Raw genomic sequence first — 24,132 nt, 5'->3', positions numbered from 1 at the left:
TCCTTTTTAAAGTGTTGTGAGTGCTTCAGAGTCATTCTTGATTTTAAAGATTATGTCTTGGGGGATATGTAGTTGTTGGTGAGAGATAAAAGAGAAAAGAAAACGGTGATTTCATTTTTTCATTTACAAGTTACAAGCTTAAAAGATTTTACAATCAACACCCACCGACCACGGTCTCCGTATTAAGAAATTAGTGACTCCTGTCAACGACGAGCTGTTTCCATGGCAACACATTAATGACGCCTGCAGACCACTGTTTCCATGGTAACAAATTAATTATGTCTTGGGGGTGATTCACAGACAAACAATATAAGTCAACAAGGTTTATTTAAAAAGGCAACAGCAGCAAAATCAATCCACAGTTGTTAGTTGTTCAATCTTTTAATTTACAGGGTACAAGCTTGCACGGTTATACAATTAAAAACTCAGACACCTGAGAAAAGTGTAACAAATTAATGACTCCCGTTGACTACGGTTTCCATGGTAACAAATTTCGTGCACGAGTGGATAAGTAACCACACTGAAGCAGCAGGGGTCACCAGTGGCTGTAATTTCCAGTTACACCTTCCCCAGTAACGTCAGATTGGCGCTGGATGGCAATCCGTAAATCACCAGTTTGTTTTTAATCTGGAGGAGAAAACAGAGCGATGCTGAGATATGATCATATTTGTCTTAGATGTGATGGTATGTGTGTCAGGACATTAACTTGAGTAGAGTAACTTGAGGACTTGTACTTTCTAAATTAAGTTCTGCTCTTAATATACAGTGCATGCTTGAGACAAATTAAATATCTGCTCTTCAGCTTCTGTGTGGAAACAGGAAGAAAATACAAATTGGAACAGTGACATATTTGAAGTGCCTGTGTGAAATCTGATGCTCTGACAGGATGTGTGGTTTCGATAGGAAGACACCGACCTGCTGTACGACCGTACTCCTGATGTATTCCTCAGTCAGAGCCACCACAGAGGAAATCCTCGCCGTCAAGCGAATGACAACTAGAAGGACAGTGAATCAACAGGTCAGGCCAGAACCAAAAAAACATATTTAGGAATAGGAGTGGAGCAAGAAGTTCTTTCACACAATAGCAGCAGTACTGAGTTCAATGTTTGTATCTGTGCCAAGACTGGGCCAACGTTTCCATTCTCACACACCGGTTACAGGTCGACTAGTTTCTTTAATCACACAAGTCGAACATTTCTCCACACAAAACACAAGCAGTGACACTTTTTGTGGGCGTTTTACCTTTTGTGGGTCAGAAAAACAATGGACACTCAAATAAGGTCATAATTTATTTGTTGATAATACCTGTGTGATTACTCTCACAAGAAAAGTAGCCGATAGCGAGCTGTACTTCAGTAAATTATATTCAAGCCCTGACAATGTGAGAGTTGTAGTGGTTGATATAGTTAGTGGTGTAGTGATAGAGTGAATGGTGGTCGTACTTTGTTGGGATGATGACGTAGGTCCCGGTAAAGTTGTAGGGGTTATGGCGGTGATGATGGTACTAGGTTCGGTCCCTGGTGGAGGTCCCGGTGAAGTTGTGGGGTTATGGCGGTAATGATGGTACTAGGTTCGGTCCCTGGTGGAGGTTCCGGTGAAGTTGTAGGGGTTGCGGTAGTAATGATGGTACTAGGTTCGGGCATTGGTGGAGGTCCCGGTGAAGTTGTAGGGGTTACGGCGGTAATGATGGTACTAGGTTCGGTCCCTGGTGGAGGTCCCGGTGAAGTGGTAGAAATGACGGTACTAGGTTCGGGCATTGGTGGAGGTCCCGGTGAAGTTGTAGGGGTTACGGCGGTAATGATGGTACTAGGTTCGGTCCCTGGTGGAGGTCCCGGTGAAGTTGTAGGGGTTATGGCGGTGATGATGGTACTAGGTTCGGTCCCTGGTGGAGGTCCCGGTGAAGTTGTAGGGGTTGCGGTAGTAATGATGGTACTAGGTTCGGGCATTGGTGGAGGTCCCGGTGAAGTTGTAGGGGTTACGGCGGTAATGATGGTACTAGGTTCGGTCCCTGGTGGAAGTCGTGGTGAAGTTGTAGGGTTGACAGGTAATGATGGTACTAGGTTCGGTCCTGGAGAGTCGCAGGTGAAGTTGTAGGGGTTACGGTAGTAATGATGGTACTAGGTTCGGGCATTGGTGGAGGTCCTGGTGAAGTTGTAGGGTTACGTGGTAATGATGGTACTAGGTTCGGTCCTGGTGGAGGTCCCGGTGAGGTTGTGGGGGTTGTGGTAGTAATGATGGTACTAGGTTCGGGCATTGGTGGAGGTCCTGGTGAAGTTGTAGGGGTTTGGCGGTAATGATAACTTGGTTCGGTCCTGTTGGAGGTCCGGTGAAGTTGTAGGGGTTGCGGTAGTAATGATGGTACTAGGTTCGGGCATTGGTGGAGGTCCCGGTGAAGTTGTAGGGGTTACGGCGGTAATGATGGTACTAGGTTCGGTCCCTGGTGGAGGTCCCGGTGAAGTGGTAGAAATGACGGTCCTAGGTTCGACCCCTGGTGAAACTTCTCGTAGAGTTCTTCGTTGAGTTTTTGAAATCACTTCGGCTGTACTTGTGAGAAATGATGGATCTGATGGAAAGATAAAATACGAGCCGTGCTCAACCTTTACCTGCGTATGAATTCAGCAGTGGAATTTGAGACGTGAACAGACAAAGGAGGGTGTATCTCACCGTTTCCAACACTTACGATGACACATCGCAGCTCAGAGTGATACTTTGTTGAACTGAGGAAATGAAACACAATTAAACCAAATAATCACTTCAGCTTCCTTTCCAACTGTTTGGTTGTACTTGAACTCTTGTTCTATGTTCGATACTCTTTCCACAGTTTCATGTGCAGAGGACAAAAGTACTGACTTGGAAAGTGCTTGGACGATGAAGCAGATGGGTTGGCTCTCTCCATCTTCGCTCTGAGACGGCGTCCAGCTCAGCGTAAACTGACCTGGTCCTGAGCTGGTCTGGTTCACGTTGTGCGGCCCGCTGAACAGCAGCTCAGAGACCCTTTAACAAGCGGCAGAAGAAAATGATCTTAACGTTTTACATTTTCAAAGCCACTGTGTTACAGAGGTTCCCGTCTCAGTGACATCTTAAACTGAAATTGGCCGTTAGCTAAGCCTCAGATAAATCTTAATCAGAGACTCAATTTCTTTCTTTTATTTTTTCGAGCAGACATTTAGTCTTCTAACAATTTAGTAAATACATGGATCTATTCACATTTTTATCTGAGTTTTATTGGACTGTAAATAAATATGGAAATCCCGTCTCCACTTCCAGAACATCCTGGAAACGAATGCTGCCATCTTGTGCCGATGTCGTAATTTGGAACCAGTGTCTGTATAGTAGCAACTGGGGGGTGGAGCAGTGTTACTGAGGTCCTGTCACATGTGTTACGAGTCAGTCTCAGCTGTCAATCATGACGTCTCAGCCTGTTTTTACATCATCAAATAACTAATTAAAATCAAACTGATCAGAAACATGAACAGGAACTAATGACTTAAACGACCGTAATTTAACAGAAGGTTCTGTCCCAATGTCTAACGCGGATTTAGATTTTCCTTTTTACTCACGTGGAGAAAGTTGCAGCTGCTTTAATGCTGATGTCAAGGGTCTGATTGACGGGGGTGTGAAGTCGAGCTCTGTTGGCCGGTGTTGGAGGCAGGAACGCTGGCAAATACAGTCCCTCTGTGCAGGATGGCACCGCCGGATCCACTGGAGCGACACAAGACAATCAGCTGAGTAAGAAGCTAATTATGCACAAAAAAACGATGTCCTCTGCTCACCAAAGATCAGTGAAACTCAAAGAGATGCAAATCACCCTGTAAAACATCAGCTTTTACCTTTCAAGACAAACTGGACGGGTATCGCACTGACAGGGAAGCTGCTAGGTAACGTCTGAGTCCCGCTGACACTAATCAGGTTGATAGTCTGCCTCGCAAAGTCCTCCATCACCAGCTGGACTGCGTACAGACCTTCATTGCTGCTGCTGGTGGAGCTGAATGTCAGATCACAAGACTGCAAAAGGACGTTGATTAGCTCCAGACAACCCGTCGTGTTGTCATCACCCTTATTCCAGAAATCATGGCAAACACTTGGTTACTCACGGGTGAGAGGTCGAGAACAGACGGCGGCGTGCAGGGGCTACACTCGAACAGTTCTGCGTTTCCATATCTACATTTGACCTCGTCTCCATCAGAGTCAAACGCCAACAGGTTGATTTGTCTCTGACAGTTTGAAGGAACTCTGGGAGAGAGAGAAACCAACATTTTAGCATCTGTTTCGTGATCTCTGGATAATGTGTAAGTTGACATGGAGACACGTTAGCTAAAACTCTTGACTATGCAACACTGCCTGTCACGACTAAACAAAGCATCGCTGTATAACCTTGCAAATTAATTCACCCTTGCATCTTAGAGCAGGAGCAAAGACTATATCACCTAAACCCTGAGGGGAGGTGTTTGGCATTGAGCGTTTTGGGATCCGCAGGTGACAGGGACAGGTTAGTCGTCCTACCTCAGCGCCGGCAGGATGGTGGTTCGGGGTGATCTGTTGACGTGGCCCGTGTCTGATCGGTTCCTCAGCTCAACCAGAGCTTTAGCTCTCACAAACACGATGCCATTCACAATGTTGTTTGTCCACATAGCACGGCTCAACCTGCGGTGGACATTTGACAGGGAAGTCGGTCACTACTGTGCTACATAAAGTTCTCATGCTTTGTGCAACTGTGACATTTGTGGAGGTACATTTTTTGTTGTTTTGGACACAGTGGAGGAGCTTTAAAGGAGACACTATGCTCATATTCAGGTTGATTGTTTTAATTTGTGTTATTACTTGACATATATGTGAGTATTTCTGTCTGAAACACTTGGTTTTAGCTCCTGTCTCTGAAAAAGACATCAAATGTCTCCTTTAACTTGATTCATTAAGAATCAAGCTCCGCCCCTCGCCTGACTGTTCCCCACATGTTCCTGTTGCTGTGAACGAGTCGGACCAGAACAATCTCCTGCTTCTTCACATGAGAAACACAAACTCCAGAAAATTTCCAGACACTATTTTCTAGACATTTTCCTGAGTTCACTTCCACACCTAGGTAGAGTCTCAGTTTAACCTAACATGTCTTTGGACTGTCGGAGGAAGCTGGAGTTTCCACATGGGCCGCTGCCTTTAAACGAATGTTATTACGATTTAAACTTTCCACTTTTTATCCACAATTCCACAATGAACCTTAAAACAAACATGAGGTTTGATATCATATCATTTTTTCAGGATATCGTGCGCTCACCCAAGTTGGAACTCGTCGCTTGGAGCCTGGAAGGTCATGATTCCCTCTGTCTGACACCACTCTCCACTGCTCTCGCTGTCGACCCTGTTCAACACAACAGAACTGGTCCCACACCTCCCACTGAGGCATTGCCATGTGGTCGTTTGATTGCACAAGTGAAAGTTCAGCTTATAGCGGATGACCACCTGCAATATTACAGAGATAAAATGACAACAGGGTGAACAGAAGGCAGCTGCTCGGGAGGCAAACAGCACTGATTGAGTGTGAGAGTCAGATCTGTGGTTTCTGTGTATTTAAAAGCTAAATATGATGGTTTTGAAAGATTATATTCATACGTACTGTGACATCTCCGTTGTTGCTTGTCTTTGGGTCATAGGTCATCACTGTCCCAAAGAAACCAGTGGCCTGGCAGCTGCAGACGAACAACAGCAACAGAAAGAGCGACATGTTCTCTCCACACAATGTCAGTAAATGAACGCAGACCCTAACAGACACACACAGAGACACACACCCGTCCTCTCTCTGTCTGACTGACTGGTTACCTCACAGGAGAATTTTTTTTTTTTTTGTAAACAGACCAGGAACCGACCTGGTATGAGGAAATATTTCCTGTCATGCTTCTCAGAGACCATGCTCAACCGGTAGTTCAAGTTGTTCATACCCCCAAGACCCAACAGTTCAGAAAATAGTTTCATAAAGTGTCATTTACAAAGTGTCTGTGGGGTTGTAAAAGGACAAAAAGTCTAATAACTCAAGATTTTTAGGCCTTTAAAAGTCGAGATTCATTCAAATGTTGTCGAGGACTTCAATATGTTAACGTTTATCTACATTCTGGTGGCTGACTGCAGTATGGGTTATAAACCTTGCCTCCTCCATGTTAGCAGATGGCACATAGACCAAGTCAAATAATATTTTGGGATTTTTCTTGTGTTTGCTTTTGATTTTGATTTTGATTTTTTTTAAAAATAGGCTGACACTTCATGATTGACAGCTGAGACTGAGTTTTGATTGGTCACGTGGGTGGATTTGTGGGACGTCGATATCACAGCGGCACCATTCTCTGGAATATTTTGTCTTTACACACAGGGAGAGGAAAGAAAGAAAGTAACAGACAGCTCTGGAGACATTACTTTAAAAGGCAACACCTGCTGACCCCTGTTTATTAAAAAACTAAAAAGTCCAAACTTGTCAACACCACAATCACCTGCTGTAATGACCAATAACTCACTAACTCAATAACACACCAAAATGTGAAGGACTGGACCAGAGACAGGTCAAGCAACAGACTTATAGAAATATGATGGATAGTCTAAATCATTACTTTGTTACAAACAAGAGTGATGATCGTAAAAGTTTAAACACTGTAAAGAAATTTGAATATTTACAGTTCAATCAATGTCCACTAGGGCAATCCCATTTGTTAAAGAAGATCAGGAGACATCATTAAAAGTCCAAGAGCAGCTACTAAATGGACCTTGATGAAAACAAAGCCCAGTTTCCCCAGTATCCCCAGTTCAACCTTTAAATCAAAATGAAAATTTCTCAGATTTCGTGCACGAGTGGATAAGTGACCACACTGAAGCAGCAGGGGTCACCAGTGTATTTCCAGTTACACCTTCCCCAGTAACGTCAGATTGGCGCTGGGTGGCAATCGAAAGTCACCAGTTTGTTTTTAATCTGGAGGAGAAAACAGAGCGATGCTGAGATATGATCATATTTGTCTTAGATGTGATGGTATGTGTGTCAGGACATTAGTTTGAGTAGAGTAACTGAGGACTTGTACTTTCTAAATTAAGTTCTGCTCTTAATATACAGTGCATGCTTGACTACAAATTAAATATCTGCTCTTCAGCTTCTGTGTGGAAACAGGATCAGGAAGAAAATAAAAAAATAAAAACTGGAACAGTGACATATTTGAAAGTGCCTGTGTAGAATCTGATGCTCTGACAGGATGTGTGTGGTTTTCGATAGGAAGACATGACCTGCTGACACGACCGTACTCCTGATGTATTCCTCAGTCAAGAGCCACCACAGAGGAAATCCTCGCCGTCAAGCAGCGAATGACAACTAGAAAGACAGTGAATCAACAGATGAACAGAACCAAAAACATATTTAGGAATAAGTGGAGCAAGAAGTTATTTCACACAATAGCAGCAGTACTGAGTTCAATGTTTGTATCTGTGCCAAGACTGGGCCAACGTTTCCATTCTCACACACCGTTTACAGGTCGACCAGTTTCTTTAATCACACAAGTCGAACATTTCTCCACACAAAACACAAGCAGTGACACTTTTTGTGGGCGTTTTAGGTCAACGGCTAATCTGCGAGTGAAAACAGATAAAACGCAGATAGCCGATGCATTTCTTCAATCTGTTCCGCCTCTGTTACTCTCCACACTGTTCACAATCAACGCCCAGAAACAGAGAAACAGGAATTGAATTTAAGGAGACTATTGGGCCTTGCCAGATGTATGTGCTCTACTGAGTCACATTCAAGTTTTACATTTTGTGGGTCAGAAAAACAATGGACACTATCAGAAACTTAAATAAGGTCATAATTTATTTGTTGACATACCTGTGTGATTACTCTCACAAGAAAAGTAGCCGATAGCGAGCTGTACTTGAGTAAATTATTTTCAAGCCCTGACAATGTGAGAGTTGTAGTGGTTGATATAGTTAGAGGTGTAGTGATAGAGTGAATGGTGGTCGTACTTTGTCCCTCTGTTGGTTCAGCTGTTGGTGATGGATCTGATGGAAAGATAAAATATGAGCCGTGCTCAACCTTTACCTGCGTATGAATTCAGCAGTGGAATTTGAGGCGTGAACAGACAAAGGAGGGTGTATCTCACCGTTTCCAACAGTTACGATGACACATCGCAGCTCAAGTGATGCTTTGCTGATGTTGAACTGAGAAATGAATCAGCTGTTAAACCAAATAATCACCCTTTAGAGAACACTTCAGCTTCCTTCATCAAATTAAACAACTGTTTGGTTGTACTTGAACTCTTGTTCTATGTCGATACTCTGTCCACTGTTTCTGTGTGCAGAGGACAAAAGTACTGACAGAGAAGTGCTTGGGCAGTGATGAAGCAGATGGGTTGGCTCTCTCCATCTTCGCTCTGAGACGGCGTCAGCTCAGCGTAAACTGACCTGGTCCTGAGCTGGTCTGGTTCACGTTGTGCTGACCACAGCTGAGCAGTAGCAGCTCAGAGACCCTTTAACAAGCGGCAGAAAATGATCTTGGAGTTAACGCTTTACATTTTCAAAGCCACTGTGTGTTGATTCAATCTCAGTGACATCTTAAACTGAAATTGTCCGTTAGCTAAGCCTCAGATAAATCTTAATCAGAGACTCAATTTCTTCAGACATTCTCTTCATTTTTAGTTTTGACAATGTCCCACCTGCAAACATGGAGGAGGCAGGGTTTACTTGACCTGTACTTCAGCCAGCCACCGAAGGCACGATCAAGATGTAACTTTTACTTTTTGGGAGCTGTCGCATCCCTCCATCTTTATTTACATTGAGGTTTTAAATTAGATTTTAGCTCAAATTACATACCCAAAAAGTTATATTATTCTGCTATTCATGACCTTTCACTGTTGACATTTTTAGAACTTTTTAAAGCTTTTCAAGACCTGCGAACACCCTAGTTAGCATTTTCTGGCTAACTAGCTGCTTCCACCTGCTGTTTGTCACCTCCCCTCCATGAGGCTCAAGATCCCGCTCCAAGTCAAACAAAGTCTGGACATGAGTTCAATCGCAGAAAGGTTCTGTCCAAATGTCTAAGCGGTTGGAATTTTCCTTTTACTCACGTGGAGAAAGTTGCAGCTGCTTCAATGTTGATGTCAAGGGTCTGATTGACGGGGGTGTAAGTCGAGCTCTGGCGGTGTTGGAGGAAAGGAACATGGGCAAATACAGTCCCTCTGTGCAGGATGGCACCGCTGAGATCCACTGGAGGCGACACACAAAGGATGCTTTAAAATTGCCCATGGCACCAGTAACTTCAGTAGGACTAAACAAATGATAGAAATAGAGAAAGAAACCCAAATCTTTGCTGAGCCCATGGCATTTGTTGCACTTCTACATATGAAAAGTGCCAAAAATATCTGCGTAGAGAATTTAAAACATTCTAGTCCTGTGACAAAACCCCCAGCCATCGCTGCGCCGCCAAGACAAGTTCATAAAACTCCCTCTGACCACCGCTACTTCTTTGGGGCAGACTGTTCGCTGAAGTCAAAGCTACAAAACAGGCCGGGGACAGCTAGTTAGCATGCTAGCTTCAGTAAAAACCAAACATGTGATAGACATAAAAGCCACACAAGAGATAACATTGGTGTTGTTGGTGGTGTTAGCGGTAATGCTAGCTATGTAGCAGGCTCTACAGACACATTGGCAGTTGTGGGAAGATACACCTGAGGTTGACGGGAGAAGTAGTGTTGATAGTTCTGTTGATATTTTGCGTATACCAAACAAATTGGAGAAAACTCACCAGATGATGGTGCTATAGCGACAGATATTTCATATAAGTTTCAAGGCATCCTTGCAATAGTTGTTGAGACATTTTAAGCAAAACCGTTAATGTGAAGCTCACAAGTCATTAGGGTTCATCCTCTGGATCATGGTTATCGTGGATCCAGTGGTTGTCAACATATTTCAAAGTGGTTGCCAACGTTGCAAGAAATTTCTTTCTAACTTCAGGCTGTCAAATCAAGACATCTTACCCTGTAGAATAAATTGGACAGGTATTTTGCTCATAGAGTTGTTTGTAGTTATTGTCGTCTGCACCCCGTTGCTTTGATTCAGGGAGATCGTCTGTCTGGGAAAGTCCTCCATCACCAGCTGGACTGCGTACGGACCTTCATTACTGCGGAGGGTGGCGTTGAATGACAGAGTACACGACTGCAAAAGGATTATGTACAAATTGTAACGAGGTCACCAGTCTCTGTTATCTGCCCAGTTTATAAGATATAAAAGAGAGTCACTGTTGGAGACTCACCGGTGAGAGGCTGAGGACAGACGCTGGCGTGCAGGGGCTACACTCTGACAGCGATGTGTTTCCATATCTGCATCGAACCTCGTCTCCGTCAGGGTCAAACGCCAACAGGTTGAAATCTCTCTGACAGTTTGAAGGAACTCTGGGAGAGAGACATACGCCACTTTACACCTGCATTAAAATGTGTGTTGTCTCCAGATTATATCTAGAAATGATTATGATCTGACTGAACGGTATTAATGTGTCTGGAACAACCACAGAGATCTGATCGCTGTCCAGCTAACGTCACATCCTCAGGTGATGAAAAAACAACAATTCTTAGTTTGAGTAATCATGAATATTCTATTTCTAAAAAATGTGGTGTAAATCAATTTAAATCAATAACCATCAAGAAATCACAAGCCGTGAGGAGGTTACCTCACAACTGGCAGGACGGTGGTCTGAGGTGACGCGTTGGCCCTGCTGGTGTCGGAACGGTTCCTCAGATCGACCAGCGTCGACTCTCCATACTCGTGCCATTTCTGTTACTTCTCCAGGCATTACCGGCCAGCAGCTGATGGGAGTTGAGTTTAAGTCAGTTTCCAATGCACAGACCCTGAGTGGACCTCGTTTGTGCAAATACCAAAGCCCCAGCATGAAGAGTATTAACTAATCAATGGTTTGCCGGAAGATCATGTTTTTGGTTCGTCATTATTTCAGGTTAGAGGTCATTAGTTGTCATGATTGTGTTACGGTTATAGAGCGATCGTGGTTAAGATTAGCAAGAATCAACAAATCTGAAATAAACTCTCCTGTGTTGAAGTCCAGCGTTGTTTCTTTTGGGAGGCTCATCTCGAATTTTGTCAAATTTCTCCTTTATTTCTTACAGTGTCATGTTGCACTTACCGCAGCTGAAAAGGACCGCTGTCGGGGAACCTGCCCAGTCATGACTCCTCATCCTGGAACAGTCTCTGCTGCTCTCTGGTACACTCTGTTCGAAAGTCAAAGAACTCTGAGTCCCACAGTTCCCGCTGAAGCAAGACCACGTGTCCTGCCTACTTAGAGTAGAGAAGTTCAGCTTATAGCGAAGGGCGACCTGTAACGTTACAGCAGGCCCATCCTGATTCTGCTGAGCGTGATCTACCTGGATAACAGTCAAACGTCTAATTTCAAAAGATAGATCTATTATTTGAAAAGAGACACCTTACCGATGCCATGTTGATCCATCTGGGCTGCGGTCTTTTGGGTGGAAGGTCATGACCGTTCCACCAAAATGAGATGTCTGGGAGCTGCCCAGCAGCAGCAGCAGCAGCAGCAGAGACAGCGACATGTTGCAAGTGTTAGTCGCTCTGCCCAAACACAGTGTTTAAATAACAACCCTGTGGATTACTTACTGCCAAATCCAACAAGCTAAGCAGGAAATGTTCTGGAATGAGGAAACGTCCTTGTGTTGCTCTTAAAAGATCATGATCAGAATGTGGTGAATATTTTAACCGATAAACAGGTGGTAAAGACGATCTGTCTTGTAATGCTCTTTCATTCAATAGTTTGTAATTTTCTTTTACAGATGGACTAGATTTATGCAATATTTTGTATTTTAGTAATTAAGCTGTGTTGATAATCACTCTGACCCCAGCAACAGGAAGGCGTGGGGAAGATTCGCTCTTTTGTGAAAATCATCACCATGACAGAAAACAATCTGATAGCGAACACGATCGTTCTTGGCAACAACAGATGGTGATGAAAGGGCTGATGAGAAAAATAAATGAAATCAGGAAAATCCAGTTTCAGCAACATGTCGACTGTGAGGTCTCACAAATCTGGAAGGATGTTATCGAAATGATGACACTTTGTTTATGTATGTTTTTACTTCTTTTACTGTTTATACTCCTCACCCTGGTACAAAAGCAGAAGTGCGACACTGTTGTTATAACTTTGTGTAAGTAGATTGAGGCGGAGCTGAGGTTAAACAAAATTATGTTTTAATAAACAAACATTTAGCATCTATAACCTGGGGTTCTGTAACTGTCAGTACAACTAAGAGAGGAAAATTCAGTAAAATGTGCAGCATGTAAGTCGTTGGATTTACTTATTTAAACTCAGAACCTGGCCATGTCTTCAGCCCAACAGGAAATGTATTTTATGTAACAAGTAATAATTCCTTGTTGCTGATTCAAAAAAACATGTCATCAGCAGGTGAGCTCCATCAGGCCATCCTCCAATCACCTGCCTGAAACACAGACACAGGAAAACACAGGGCAAGGGAAGAGGCACCACCCCCAGGCAGGGAGGGAGAACTACACATACACCCAATATGACCCAGAGTCATAAGGGTATAAGAAAGAACCACATGGACCTCTGACCTGTTCTGTTGGTCACTGGTTATTTCCTTAAAATTTATTTTTCTTTTTCTCCAAATATTAGGACTTTTTTCTCAATAAATTTGAACTTTATTCTCATATTATCATCATTTTATTTCTTATTTAATTAAAACTTTCCCCCCATGATTTTGTGATTTTTTTCTCTTATTGAAATAAGTTTATCTCATAATAAAAATGTTTGAGTCATTAATTAAAGATTTATTCTCATAATATTATGTTTTTTCTCATTAAACACACAGATGTAATGTTTGAATGTTTCGATTTAAGGTTTGAGTAAAGAGAGAGTGAGTAGAAAGGACGGAAGGGGGCTGAGAAGTGTCCTAATCGTGTTTCCTTGACGGTAGAGGAGCTGAAACTTCCGGTGAAGGAAGCTCTGTGTGAGAAGTGGAACGCGGTCCGGGCTGCCACTGGACCCGCCCACCCTCGCCGAGCTGTGTGATTGGAGGAGCGCGCTGTCTGTCAGAGCCCGGTCATGTGACTGGTTGTTTGCTTCACTTCCTGTTTCGCTGTGTCGGTCTCAGACTTTCGGATTGTCTCCGTGTCCCCGGCTCCTCGGCGGCTCCTCCGACAATCTGCAGCGGGCTCTCCTGAGCTTCCTCCGCCGCCGGAGACACTCTTCCTGCGGGGCCGAGCTCCGGGGCCAGCGATGGCGGACGGGGAACGGTCGCCGCTCCTGTCCGAGCAGCACGACGGGACCAACGGCTTCTCTCCCGGGGGCAGCGCGCACGGACATCCGGCTAAACCTCAGAGTGCGTCCGCCGCTTTCACACATTTACACCAAACGACCGCGACGGACGTGTTAAATCCGACATTTAGCTTTAAATTCAAAGTGTCAACTCTCAAACACATGTTAGCTCCCGCTGCTAAGCTAGCGAGCTAGCGGTTTGGCTAACGTCAGCTGAAGCTAAAAACACGAAGAGCAGAGGTTTAACCTTCGACGAATTCGCTTTATATACATTTAATTCTATTTTAACAAAGTTGTGTAAGTATTAAAGAAGTGACACGATGCCCAGGGACAATACAATCACACAAATACGCCACGTAAAAGTGAAAAGACGAATTAATGGGTCTGATATCGGCTGTTTGGGGCGTTTAAAAGTAGAAATGAAAGTGTTTCATGTAGTTTGACTGATCTAGGCTGACGCTTCGCAGTTGACAGCTGAGACTGAGTTTTGATTGGTCACGTGGGTGGATTTATTGGGACGTCGATATCACAGCGGCACCATTCTCTGGAATATTTTGTCTTTACACACAGGAGAAGGAAGAAAAGGAAGTAACAGACAGCTCTGGAGACATTACTTTAAAGGCAACACCTGCCGACCCCTGTTTATTAAAAAACTAAAAAGTCCAAACTTGTCCACCACAATCACCTGCTGTAATGACCAATAACTCACTAACTTTCAATAACACACCAAAATGTGAAGGACTGGACCAGAGACAGGTCAAGCAACAGACTTATAAATATGATGGATAGTCTAAATCATTACTTTGTTTGCAAACAAGAGTGATGATCGTAAAAGTTTAAACACTGTAAAGAAATTTGAATATTTACCCAGTTCAATCCCAGTATCCACTAGAAGGCAATCCCATTTGTTAAAAAAGAAGATCGGAGACATCATTAGAAAGTCCAAGAGCAATACTAAATGGACCTTGATGAAAACAAAGCCCAGTTTCCCCAGTTCCCAGTTCAACCTTTAAATCAAAATGAAATTTCTCAGATTTAGATGCAGTGGATATCTTTGAATACACTGAAGCAGCAGGGGTCACCAGTGGCTATAATTTCCATTACCTTCCCCAGTAACGTCAGATTGGCGCTGGGTGGCAATCCGAAAGTCACCAGTTTGTTTTTAATCTGGAGGAGAAAACAGAGCGATGCTGAGATATGATCATATTTGTCTTAGATGTGATGGTATGTGTGTCAGGACATTAGTTTGAGTAGAGTAACTGAGGACTTGTACTTTCTAAATTAAGTTCTGCTCTTAATATACAGTGCATGCTTGAGACAAATTAAATATCTGCTCTTCAGCTTCTGTGTGGAAACAGGATCAGGAAGAAAATAAAAAAAAATAAAAACGGAACAGTGACATATTTGAAGTGCCTGTGTAAATCTGATGCTCTGACAGGATGTGTGGTTTTCGATAGGAAGACACCGACCTGCTGTACGACCGTACTCTGATGTATTCCTCAGTCAGAGCCACCACAGAAGTCTCATGCGTCAAGCGAATGACAACTAGAAGAAGACAGTGAATCAGCCAGGTGGCAGAACAAAAGAAGCACTTTATATGGTTATTTTTAGGAATAGGAGTGGAGCAAGTTCTTTCACACAATAGCAGCAGTACTGAGTTCAATGTTTGTATCTGTGCCAAGACTGGAATATGTTCCATTCTCACACACCGTTTACAGGTCGACCAGTTTCTTTAATCACACAAAATTAGAACATTTACTCCACACAAAACACAAGCAGTGACACTTTTTGTGGGCGTTTTAGGTCAACGGCTAATCTGCGAGTGAAAACAGATAAAACGCAGATAGCCGATGCATTTCTTCAATCTGTTCCGCCTCTGTTACTCTGTTCACAATCAATGCCCAGAAACAGAGAAACAGGAATTGAATTTAAGGAGACTATTGGGCCTTGCCAGATGTATGTGCTCTACTATGAGTCACATTCAAAGTTTCCACATTTTGTGGGTCAGAAAAAACAATGGACACTATCAGAAACTTAAATAAGGTCATCATTTATTTGTTGATAATACCTGTGTGATTACTCTCACAAGAAAAAAGTAGCCGATAGCGAGCTGTACTTGAGCATAGGGTATTTCAAGCCCTGACAATGTGAGAGTTGTAGTGGTTGATATAGTTAGAGGTGTAGTGATAGAGTGAATGGTGGTCGTACTTTGTCCCTCTGTTGGTTCAGCTGTTGGTGATGGATCTGATGGAAAGATAAAATATGAGCCGTGCTCAACCTTTACCTGCGTATGAATTCAGCAGTGGAATTTGAGACGTGAACAGACAAAGGAGGGTGTATCTCACCGTTTCCAACAGTTACGATGACACATCGCAGCTCAGAGTGATACTTTGCTGATGTTGAACTGAGGAAATGAATCAAACACCATTAAACCAAATAATCACCCTTTAGAGAACACTTCAGCTTCCCTTCATCAAATTAAACAACTGTTTGGTTGTACTTGAACTCTTGTTCTATGTTCGATACTCTGTCCACTGTTTCATGTGCAGAGGACAAAAGTACTGACTTGGAAAGTGCTTGGACGATGAAGCAGATGGGTTGGCTCTCTCCATCTTCGCTCTGAGACGGCGTCCAGCTCAGGAGTAAGCTGACCTGGTCACAGGCTGGTCTGGTTCCGATTGTGCGGCCCGCTGAACAGCAGCTCAGAGACCCTTTAACAAGCGGCAGAAGAAAATGATCTTGGAGTTAACGCTTTACATTTTCAAAGCCACTGTGTTACAGAGGTTCCCGTCTCAGTGACATCTTAAACTGAAATTGTCCGTTAGCTAAGCCTCAGATAAATCTTAATCAGAGACTCAATTTCTTCAGGCATTTACAACTACGACTTTTTAGTTTTGACAATGTCCCACCTGCAAACATGGAGGAGGCAGGGTTTATGACCTGTACTTCAGCCAGCCACCAGGGGCGATCAAGATGCTAAAGCTTTTACTTTTGGGAGCTGTCGCATCCTCCATCTTTATTTACATTGGGTTTAAATTAGATTTTAGCTAAAATTACATACCCAAAAAGTTATATTATTATATATTCATGACCTTTCACTGTTTGACATTTTTTTAAAGGCTTTTAAAAACTTTTCAAGACCTGCAGACACCCTGGTTAGCATTTCTGGCTAACTAGCTCGCTACCTGCTGTTGTCACCTCCTCCATGAGGCTCAAGATCCCCGCTCAAGTCAAACAAAGTCTGGACATGAGGTTCAATCGCAGAAGGTTCTGTCCAAATGTCTATAGCCGGACTGGAGTCCTCCTTTTACTCACGTGGAGAAAGTTGCAGCTGCTTTAATGTTGATGTCAAGGGTCTGATTGACGGGGGTGTAAAGTCGAGCTCTGTTGGCCGGTGTTGGAGGCAGGAACATGGGCAAATACAGTCCCTCTGTGCAGGATGGCACCGCAGGATCCACTGGAGCGACACACAAAAGGATGCTTTAAAATTGCCATAGCTTAGTAACTTCAGTAGGACTAAACAAATGATAGAAATAGAGAAAGAAACCCAAATCTTTGCTGAGCCCATGGCATTTGTTGCACTTCTACATATGAAAAGTGCCAAAAATATCTGCGTAGAGAATTTAAAACATTCTAGTCCTGTGACAAAACCCCCAGCCATCGCTGCGCCGCCAAGACAAGTTCATAAAACTCCCTCTGACCACCGCTACTTCTTTGGGGCAGACTGTTCGCTGAAGTCAAAGCTACAAAACAGGCCGAGGACAGCTGGATTAACATCATAGCGGTAAAAAACCAACAGGTGATAGACATAAAAGCCACACAAGAGATAACATTGGTGTTGTTGGTGGTGTTAGCGGTAATGCTAGCTATGTAGCAGGGTCTACAGACACATTGGCAGTTGTGGGAAGATACACCTGAGGTTGACGGGAGAAGTAGTGTTGATAGTTCTGTTGATATTTTGCCGTATACCAAACAAATTGGAAAAACCACCAGATGATGGTGCTATAGCCGATGTGAATGTTCCTTATAAGTTTCAAGGCATCCTTGCAATAGTTGTTGAGACATTTTAAGCAAAACCGTTAATGTGAAGCTCACAAGTCATTAGGGTTCATCCTCTGGATCATGGTTATCGTGGATCCAGTGGTTGTCAACATATTTCAAAGTGGTTGCCAACGTTGCAAGAAATTTCTTTCTAACTTCAGGCTGTCAAATCAAGACATCTTACCCTGTAGAATAAATTGGACAGGTATTTTGCTCATAGAGTTGTTTGTAGTTATTGTCGTCTGCACCCCGTTGCTTTGATTCAGGGAGATCGTCTGTCTGGGAAAGTCCTCCATCACCAGCTGGACTGCGTACGGACCTTCATTACTGCTGTTGGTGGCGTTGAATGACAGAGTACACGACTGCAAAAGGATTATGTACAAATTGTAACGAGGTCACCAGTCTCTGTTATCTGCCCAGTTTATAAGATATAAAAGAGAGTCACTGTTGGAGACTCACCGGTGAGAGGCTGAGGACAGACGCTGGCGTGCAGGGGCTACACTCTGACAGCGATGTGTTTCCATATCTGCATCGAACCTCGTCTCCGTCAGGGTCAAACGCCAACAGGTTGAAATCTCTCTGACAGTTTGAAGGAACTCTGGGAGAGAGACATACGCCACTTTACACCTGCATTAAAATGTGTGTTGTCTCCAGATTATATCTAGAAATGATTATGATCTGACTGAACGGTATTAATGTGTCTGGAACAACCACAGAGATCTGATCGCTGTCCAGCTAACGTCACATCCTCAGGTGATGAAAAAACAACAATTCTTAGTTTGAGTAATCATGAATATTCTATTTCTAAAAAATGTGGTGTAAATCAATTTAAATCAATAACCATCAAGAAATCACAAGCCGTGAGGAGGTTACCTCACAACTGGCAGGACGGTGGTCTGAGGTGACGCGTTGGCCCTGCTGGTGTCGGAACGGTTCCTCAGATCGACCAGCGTCACGGCTCTCCATACTGTGATGCCATTTCTGTTAATTATCCAGTTACCACCGTCCAACCTTCAGTGGGAGTTGAGTTTAAGTCAGTTTCCAATGCACAGACCCTGAGTGGACCTCGTTTGTGCAAATACCAAAGCCCCAGCATGAAGAGTATTAACTAATCAATGGTTTGCCGGAAGATCATGTTTTTGGTTCGTCATTAGTTCAGGTTAGAGGTCATTAGTTGTCATGATTGTGTTACGGTTATAGAACGATCGTAGTTAAGATTAACAGAATCAACAAATCACGAAATAAACTCTCCTGTGTTGAAGTCCAGCGTTGTTTCTTTTGGGAGGCTCATCTCAATTTTGTCAAATTTCTCCTTTATTTCTTACAGTGTCATGTTGCACTTACCGCAGCTGAAAAGGACCGCTGTCGGGAACCTGCCGAGTCATGACTCCCTCATCCTGGAACCAGTCTCTGCTGCTGTCCTGGTACACTCTGTTCAGCGTCAAAGAACTCTGAGTCCCACAGTTCCCGCTGATGCAATTCCACGTGCTGATGCCTCGAAAGTAGAAGTTCAGCTTATAGCGAAGGACGACCTGTAACGTTACAGCAAAGACCATCCTGATTCTACTAAGACGTGATCTACCTGGATAACAGTCAAACGTCTAATTTCAAAAGATGAATCTATTATTTGAAAGAGACACCTTACGTACCGTGACCGATCCATCTGGGCTGCGGTCTTTTGGGTGGAAGGTCATGACCGTTCCACCAAAATGAGATGTCTGGGAGCTGCCCAGCAGCAGCAGCAGCAGCAGCAGAGACAGCGACATGGTGCAAGTGTTAGTCGCTCTGCCCAAACACAGTGTTTAAATAACAACCCTGTGGGTGCCTGCCAAATCAACAAGCTAAGCAGAAATGTTTTCTGGAACAGAAGCGTCCTTGTGTTGCTCTTAAAAGATCATGATCAGAATGTGGTGAATATTTTAACCGATAAACAGTAATAAATGTAATCAAGAAAAATCCAGTTTCAGCAACATGTCGACTGTGAGGTCTCACAAATCTGGAAGGATGTTATCGAAATGATGACTTTGTTTATGTATGTTTTTACTTCTTTACTGTTTATACTCCTCACCCTGGTAAAGCAGAAGTACGACACTGTTGTTATAACTTTGTGTAAGTGAATGAGGAGGCGGAGCTGAGGTTAAACAAATGATGTTTTAATAAAACAAACATTTAGCATCTATAACCTGGGGTTCTGTAACTGTCACGTACAACTAAGAGGAAAATTCAGTAAAATGTGCAGCATGTAGAGTCGTTGGATTTACTTATTTAAACCCAGAACCTGGCCCATGTCTTCAGCAACAAGGAAATGTTATTATGTAACAATAATAATTCCTTGTTGCATAATTAAAAAAAAACATGTCATCAGCAGGTGAGCTCCATCAGGCCATCCTCCAATCACCTGCCTGAAACACAGACACAGGAAAACACAGGGCAGGGAAGAGGCACCACCCCCAGGCAGGGAGGGAGAACTACACATACACCCAATATGACCCAGAGTCATAAGGGTATAAGAAAGAACCACATGGACCTCTGACCTGTTCTGTTGGTCACTGGTTATTTCCTTAAAATTTATTTTTCTTTTTCTCCAAATATTAGGACTTTTTTCTCATTAAATTTGAACTTTATTCTCATATTATCATCATTTTATTTCTTATTTAATTAAAACTTTCCCCCCATGATTTTGTGATTTTTTTTCTCTTATTGAAATAAAAGTTTATCTCATAATATAATTTTTTGGGTCATTAATTAAAGATTTATTCTCATAATATTATGTTTTTTCTCATTAAACACACAGATGTAATGTTTGAATGTTTCGATTTAAGGTTTGAGTAAAGAGAGAGTGAGTAGAAAGGACGGAAGGGGGCTGAGAAGTGTCCTAATCGTGTTTCCTTGACGGTAGAGGAGCTGAAACTTCCGGTGAAGGAAGCTCTGTGTGAGAAGTAGGACGCGGTCCGGGCTGTCACTGGACCCGCCCACCCTCGCCGAGCTGTGTGATTGGAGGAGCGCGCTGTCTGTCAGGGCCCGGTCATGTGACTGGTTGTTTGCTTCACTTCCTGTTTCGCTGTGTCGGTCTCAGACTTTCGGATTGTCTCCGTGTCCCCGGCTCCTCGGCGGCTCCTCCGACAATCTGCAGCGGGCTCTCTGAGCTTCCTCCGCCGCCGGAGACACTCTTCCTGCGGGGCCGCGACGGGGCCGAGCTCCGGGGCCAGCGATGGCGGACGGGGAACGGTCGCCGCTCCTGTCCGAGCAGCACGACGGGACCAACGGCTTCTCTCCCGGGGGCAGCGCGCACGGACATCCGGCTAAACCTCAGAGTGCGTCCGCCGCTTTCACACATTTACACCAAACGACCGCGACGGACGTGTTAAATCCGACATTTAGCTTTAAATTCAAAGTGTCAACTCTCAAACACACGTTAGCTCCCGCTGCTAAGCTAGCGAGCTAGCGGTTTGGCTAACGTCAGCTGAAGCTAAAAACACGAAGAGCAGAGGTTTAACCTTCGACGAATTCGCTTTATATACATTTAATTCTATTTTAACAAAGTTGGTTAAGAGTATTAAGAGAGTGACACGATGCAGGGACAATACAATCACACAAATACGACACGTAAAGTGAAGAAAGACAGATTAATGGGTCTGATATCGGCTGTTTGGGGCGTTTAAAAGTAGGAAATGAAAGTGTGTCATGTAGTTTGACTGATCTAGGCTGACACTTCATGATTGACAGCTGAGACTGAGTTTTGATTGGTCACGTGGGTGGATTTGTGGGACGTCGATATCACAGCGGCACCATTCTCTGGAATATTTTGTCTTTACACACAGGGAGAGGAAAGAAAGAAAGTAACAGACAGCTCTGGAGACATTACTTTAAAAGGCAACACCTGCTGACCCCTGTTTATTAAAAAAGTCCAAACTTGTCAACACCACAATCACCTGCTGTAATGACCAATAACTCACTGACACCAAAATGTGAAGGACTGGACCAGAGACAGGTCAAGCAACAGACTTATAGAAATATGACGGATAGTCTAAATCATTACTTTGTTACAAACAAGAGTGATGATCGTAAAAGTTTAAAGACTGTAAAGAAATTTGAATATTTACAGTTCAATCAATGTCCACTAGGGCAATCCCATTTGTTAAAGAAGATCAGGAGACGACATTAAAAGTCCAAGAGCAGCTACTAAATGGACCTTGATGAAAACAAAGCCCAGTTTCCCCAGTATCCCCAGTTCAACCTTTAAATCAAAATGAAAATTTCTCAGATTTCGTGCACGAGTGGATAAGTGACCACACTGAAGCAGCAGGGGTCACCAGTGGCTGTAATTTCCAGATTACACCTTACCCAGTAACGTCAGATTGGCGCTGGATGGCAATCAAGTAAATCCTGAGTTGTTTTTAATCTGGAGGAGAAAACAGGCGATGCTTTGAGATATGATCATATTTGTCTTAGATGTGATGGTATGTGTGTCAGGACATTAGTTTGAGTAGAGTAACTTGAGGACTTGTACTTTCTAGAAATTAAGTTCTGCTCTTAATATAGTGCATGCTTGACACAAATTAAATATCTGCTCTTGCTTCGTGTGGAAAACAGGATCAGGAAGAAAATAAAAAAAAACAGTGACATATTTGAAGTGCCTGTGTGAAATCTGATGCTCTGACAGGATGTGTGGTTTCGATAGGAAGACACCGACCTGCTGTACGACCGTACTCCTGATGTATTCCTCAGTCAGAGCCACCACAGAGGAAATCCTCGCCGTCAAGCGAATAACAACTAGAAAGACAGTGAATCAACAGGTCAGGCCAGAACCGCTTGTTTGTTCTCATGCTACAACACAACATGAATCACGTATTAATTAAATTAATGACACAGTCCAAACGTCAAATTAAAAAAACTAATTTTAGAAGCCACATCTTTTGTCCAGGGCCCGGCCAACCTGATTGTTTCCTGAAAGTAGGAATAGGAGTGAAGCAAGAAGTTCTTTCACACAATAGCAGCAGTACTGAGTTCAATGTTTGTATCTGTGCCAAGACTGGGCCAACGTTTCCATTCTCACACACCGTTTACAGGTCGACCAGTTTCTTTAATCACTGAGATGGGCATTTCTCCACACAAAACTCAAACAGTGACACTTTTTGTAGATAAAGCATGAATGTGGATACATTTCTTCCAATCTGTTCGCCTCTGTTACTCTACTTTGTTCACAATCAGCCAGAAGCAGAGAAACAGGAATTGAATTTAGGAGACTATTGGGCCTTGCCAGATGTATGTGCTCTACTGAGTCACATTCAAGTTTTACATTTTGTGGGTCAGAAAAACAATGGACACTACCAGAAACTTAAATAAGGTCATCATTTATTTGTTGATAATACCTGTGTGATTACTCACGGAAAAGTGGCCGATAGCGGCGAGCTGTACTTGGTAAATTATTTTCAGCCCTGACAATGTGAGAGTTGTAGTGGTTGATATAGTTAGAGGTGTAGTGATAAAGAGAGTGAATGGTGAGTGCATTACTGTTGGGACGATGGCGTAGGTCCTCTGTTGGTTCAGCTGTTGTTGATGGATCTGATCGGAAAGATAAAATATGAGCCGTGCTCAACCTTTACCTGCGTATGAATTCAGCAGTGGAATTTGAGGCGTGAACAGACAAAGGAGGGTGTATCTCACCGTTTCCAACACTTACGATGACACATCGCAGCTCAGAGTGATACTTTGCTGATGTTGAACTGAGGAAATGAATCAAACACCATTAAACCAAATAATCACCCTTTAGAGAACACTTCAGCTTCCCTTCATCAAATTAAACAACTGTTTGGATTTGTGCCAGACTCTTGTTCTATGTTTCGATACTCTGTCCACTGTTTCATGTGCAGAGGACAAAAGTACCCCTGACTTGGGAAAGTGCTTGGGCAGTAGAAGCAGATGGAGTTGGCTCTCTCCAGCTTGTCTGAGACGGCGTCCAGCTCAGCGTAAACTGGCCTGGTCACAGGCTGGCCTGGTTCACGTTGTGCGGCCCGTGAACAGCAGCAGCTCAGAGACCCTTTAACAAGCGGCAGAAGAAAATGATCTTGGAGTTAACGCTTTACATTTTCAAAGCCACTGTGTTACAGAGGTTCCCGTCTCAGTGACATCTTAAACTGAAATTGGCGTTAGCTAAACCTCAGATAAATATTAATCAGGAGCTCATTTCTTCAGACATTTACAACTACGACTTTTAGTTTTGACAATGTCCCCGCAGAAACATGGAGGAGGCAGGGTTTATGACCTGTACTTCAGCCAGCCACGGAAGGCGATCAAGATGTAACTTTACTTTTGGGAGCTGTCATCCTCCATCTTTATTTATTGGAGGTTTAAGTCGATTTTAGCTCAAATTACAAACCCAAAAAGTTATATTATTATATTCATGACCTTTACTGTTGACATTTTTTGACTTTTAAAAACTTTTCAAGACCTGCAGACACCCTGGTTAGCATTTCTGGCTAACTAGCTCGCTACCTGCTGTTGTCACCTCCTCCATGAGGCTCAAGATCCCCGCTCAAGTCAAACAAAGTCTGGACATGAGGTTCAATCGCAGAAGGTTCTGTCCAAATGTCTAACGCGGATTTAGATTTTCCTTTTACTCACGTGGAGAAAGTTGCAGCTGCTTTAATGTTGATGTCAAGGGTCTGATTGACGGGGGTGTAAAGTCGAGCTCTGTTGGCCGGTGTTGGAGGCAGGAACATGGGCAAATACAGTCCCTCTGTGAGGATAGCTACCGCAGGATCCACTGGAGCGACACACAA

The 24,132-nt window shown here is 43.4% G+C and overlaps 2 protein-coding genes and 3 long non-coding RNA genes across 5 annotated transcripts in view; 1 reads left to right on the top strand and 4 right to left on the bottom strand.

Moving 5' to 3' along the window:
* Positions 1–308: 308 nt before the first annotated feature.
* LOC118102884 lies at positions 309–1,486 on the bottom strand. Its single transcript, XR_007032367.1, has 3 exons — positions 1,443–1,486; positions 916–995; positions 309–627 (listed from the first exon to the last, which is right to left on the bottom strand). It is a non-coding gene; the product is annotated as an uncharacterized LOC118102884 (long non-coding RNA).
* Positions 1,485–19,161, bottom strand: LOC118102907 (mucin-5AC). The gene is made up of 10 exons (XM_047338981.1): positions 19,000–19,161; positions 18,695–18,882; positions 18,224–18,361; positions 17,810–17,948; positions 17,535–17,712; positions 16,625–16,766; positions 2,851–2,994; positions 2,665–2,717; positions 2,253–2,563; positions 1,485–2,117 (listed from the first exon to the last, which is right to left on the bottom strand). The coding sequence occupies exons 1-10, from the start codon at positions 19,114–19,116 to the stop codon at positions 1,485–1,487; spliced, it is 2,043 nt and encodes a 680-aa protein (XP_047194937.1). The 5' UTR covers positions 19,117–19,161.
* LOC124851324 lies at positions 9,818–10,813 on the bottom strand. Its single transcript, XR_007032366.1, has 3 exons — positions 10,682–10,813; positions 10,268–10,406; positions 9,818–10,170 (listed from the first exon to the last, which is right to left on the bottom strand). It is a non-coding gene; the product is annotated as an uncharacterized LOC124851324 (long non-coding RNA).
* Positions 14,838–15,967, bottom strand: LOC124851325. Its single transcript, XR_007032368.1, has 4 exons — positions 15,876–15,967; positions 15,655–15,713; positions 15,518–15,553; positions 14,838–14,854 (listed from the first exon to the last, which is right to left on the bottom strand). It is a non-coding gene; the product is annotated as an uncharacterized LOC124851325 (long non-coding RNA).
* A 1,200-nt stretch (positions 19,162–20,361) lies between the features above and the next one.
* LOC118102936 (type I phosphatidylinositol 4,5-bisphosphate 4-phosphatase-B) overlaps positions 20,362–24,132 on the top strand; it is a 9,310-nt gene continuing 5,539 nt past the window's right edge. The window contains exon 1 of the mRNA XM_035149562.2: positions 20,362–20,664. Within this exon, the coding sequence (XP_035005453.1) occupies positions 20,562–20,664 (103 nt within the window). The 5' untranslated portion in view covers positions 20,362–20,561. The remainder of the gene's footprint in view (positions 20,665–24,132) is intronic.

This window comes from Hippoglossus stenolepis, chromosome 23 (genome assembly GCF_022539355.2).
Source record: "Hippoglossus stenolepis isolate QCI-W04-F060 chromosome 23, HSTE1.2, whole genome shotgun sequence".
Classification (NCBI taxonomy): domain Eukaryota; kingdom Metazoa; phylum Chordata; class Actinopteri; order Pleuronectiformes; family Pleuronectidae; genus Hippoglossus; species Hippoglossus stenolepis.
The sequence above is the reverse complement of the archived record's forward strand: the minus strand, read 5'-3'. Positions and strand labels throughout refer to the sequence as shown.

Coding starts and splice junctions, on each gene's coding strand:
- LOC118102907 (XM_047338981.1), bottom strand. CDS start 19,116: ATGTCGCTGTCTCTGCTGCTGCTGCTGCTGCTGCTGGGCAGCTCCCAG. Junction 18,362..18,694: donor AGCGGTCCTTTTCAGCTGCG/GTAAGTGCAACA, acceptor CTCCCACTGAAG/GTTGGACGGTGGTAACTGGA. Junction 2,995..16,624: donor GCAGCTGCAACTTTCTCCAC/GTGAGTAAAAGG, acceptor CGCTTGTTAAAG/GGTCTCTGAGCTGCTGTTCA.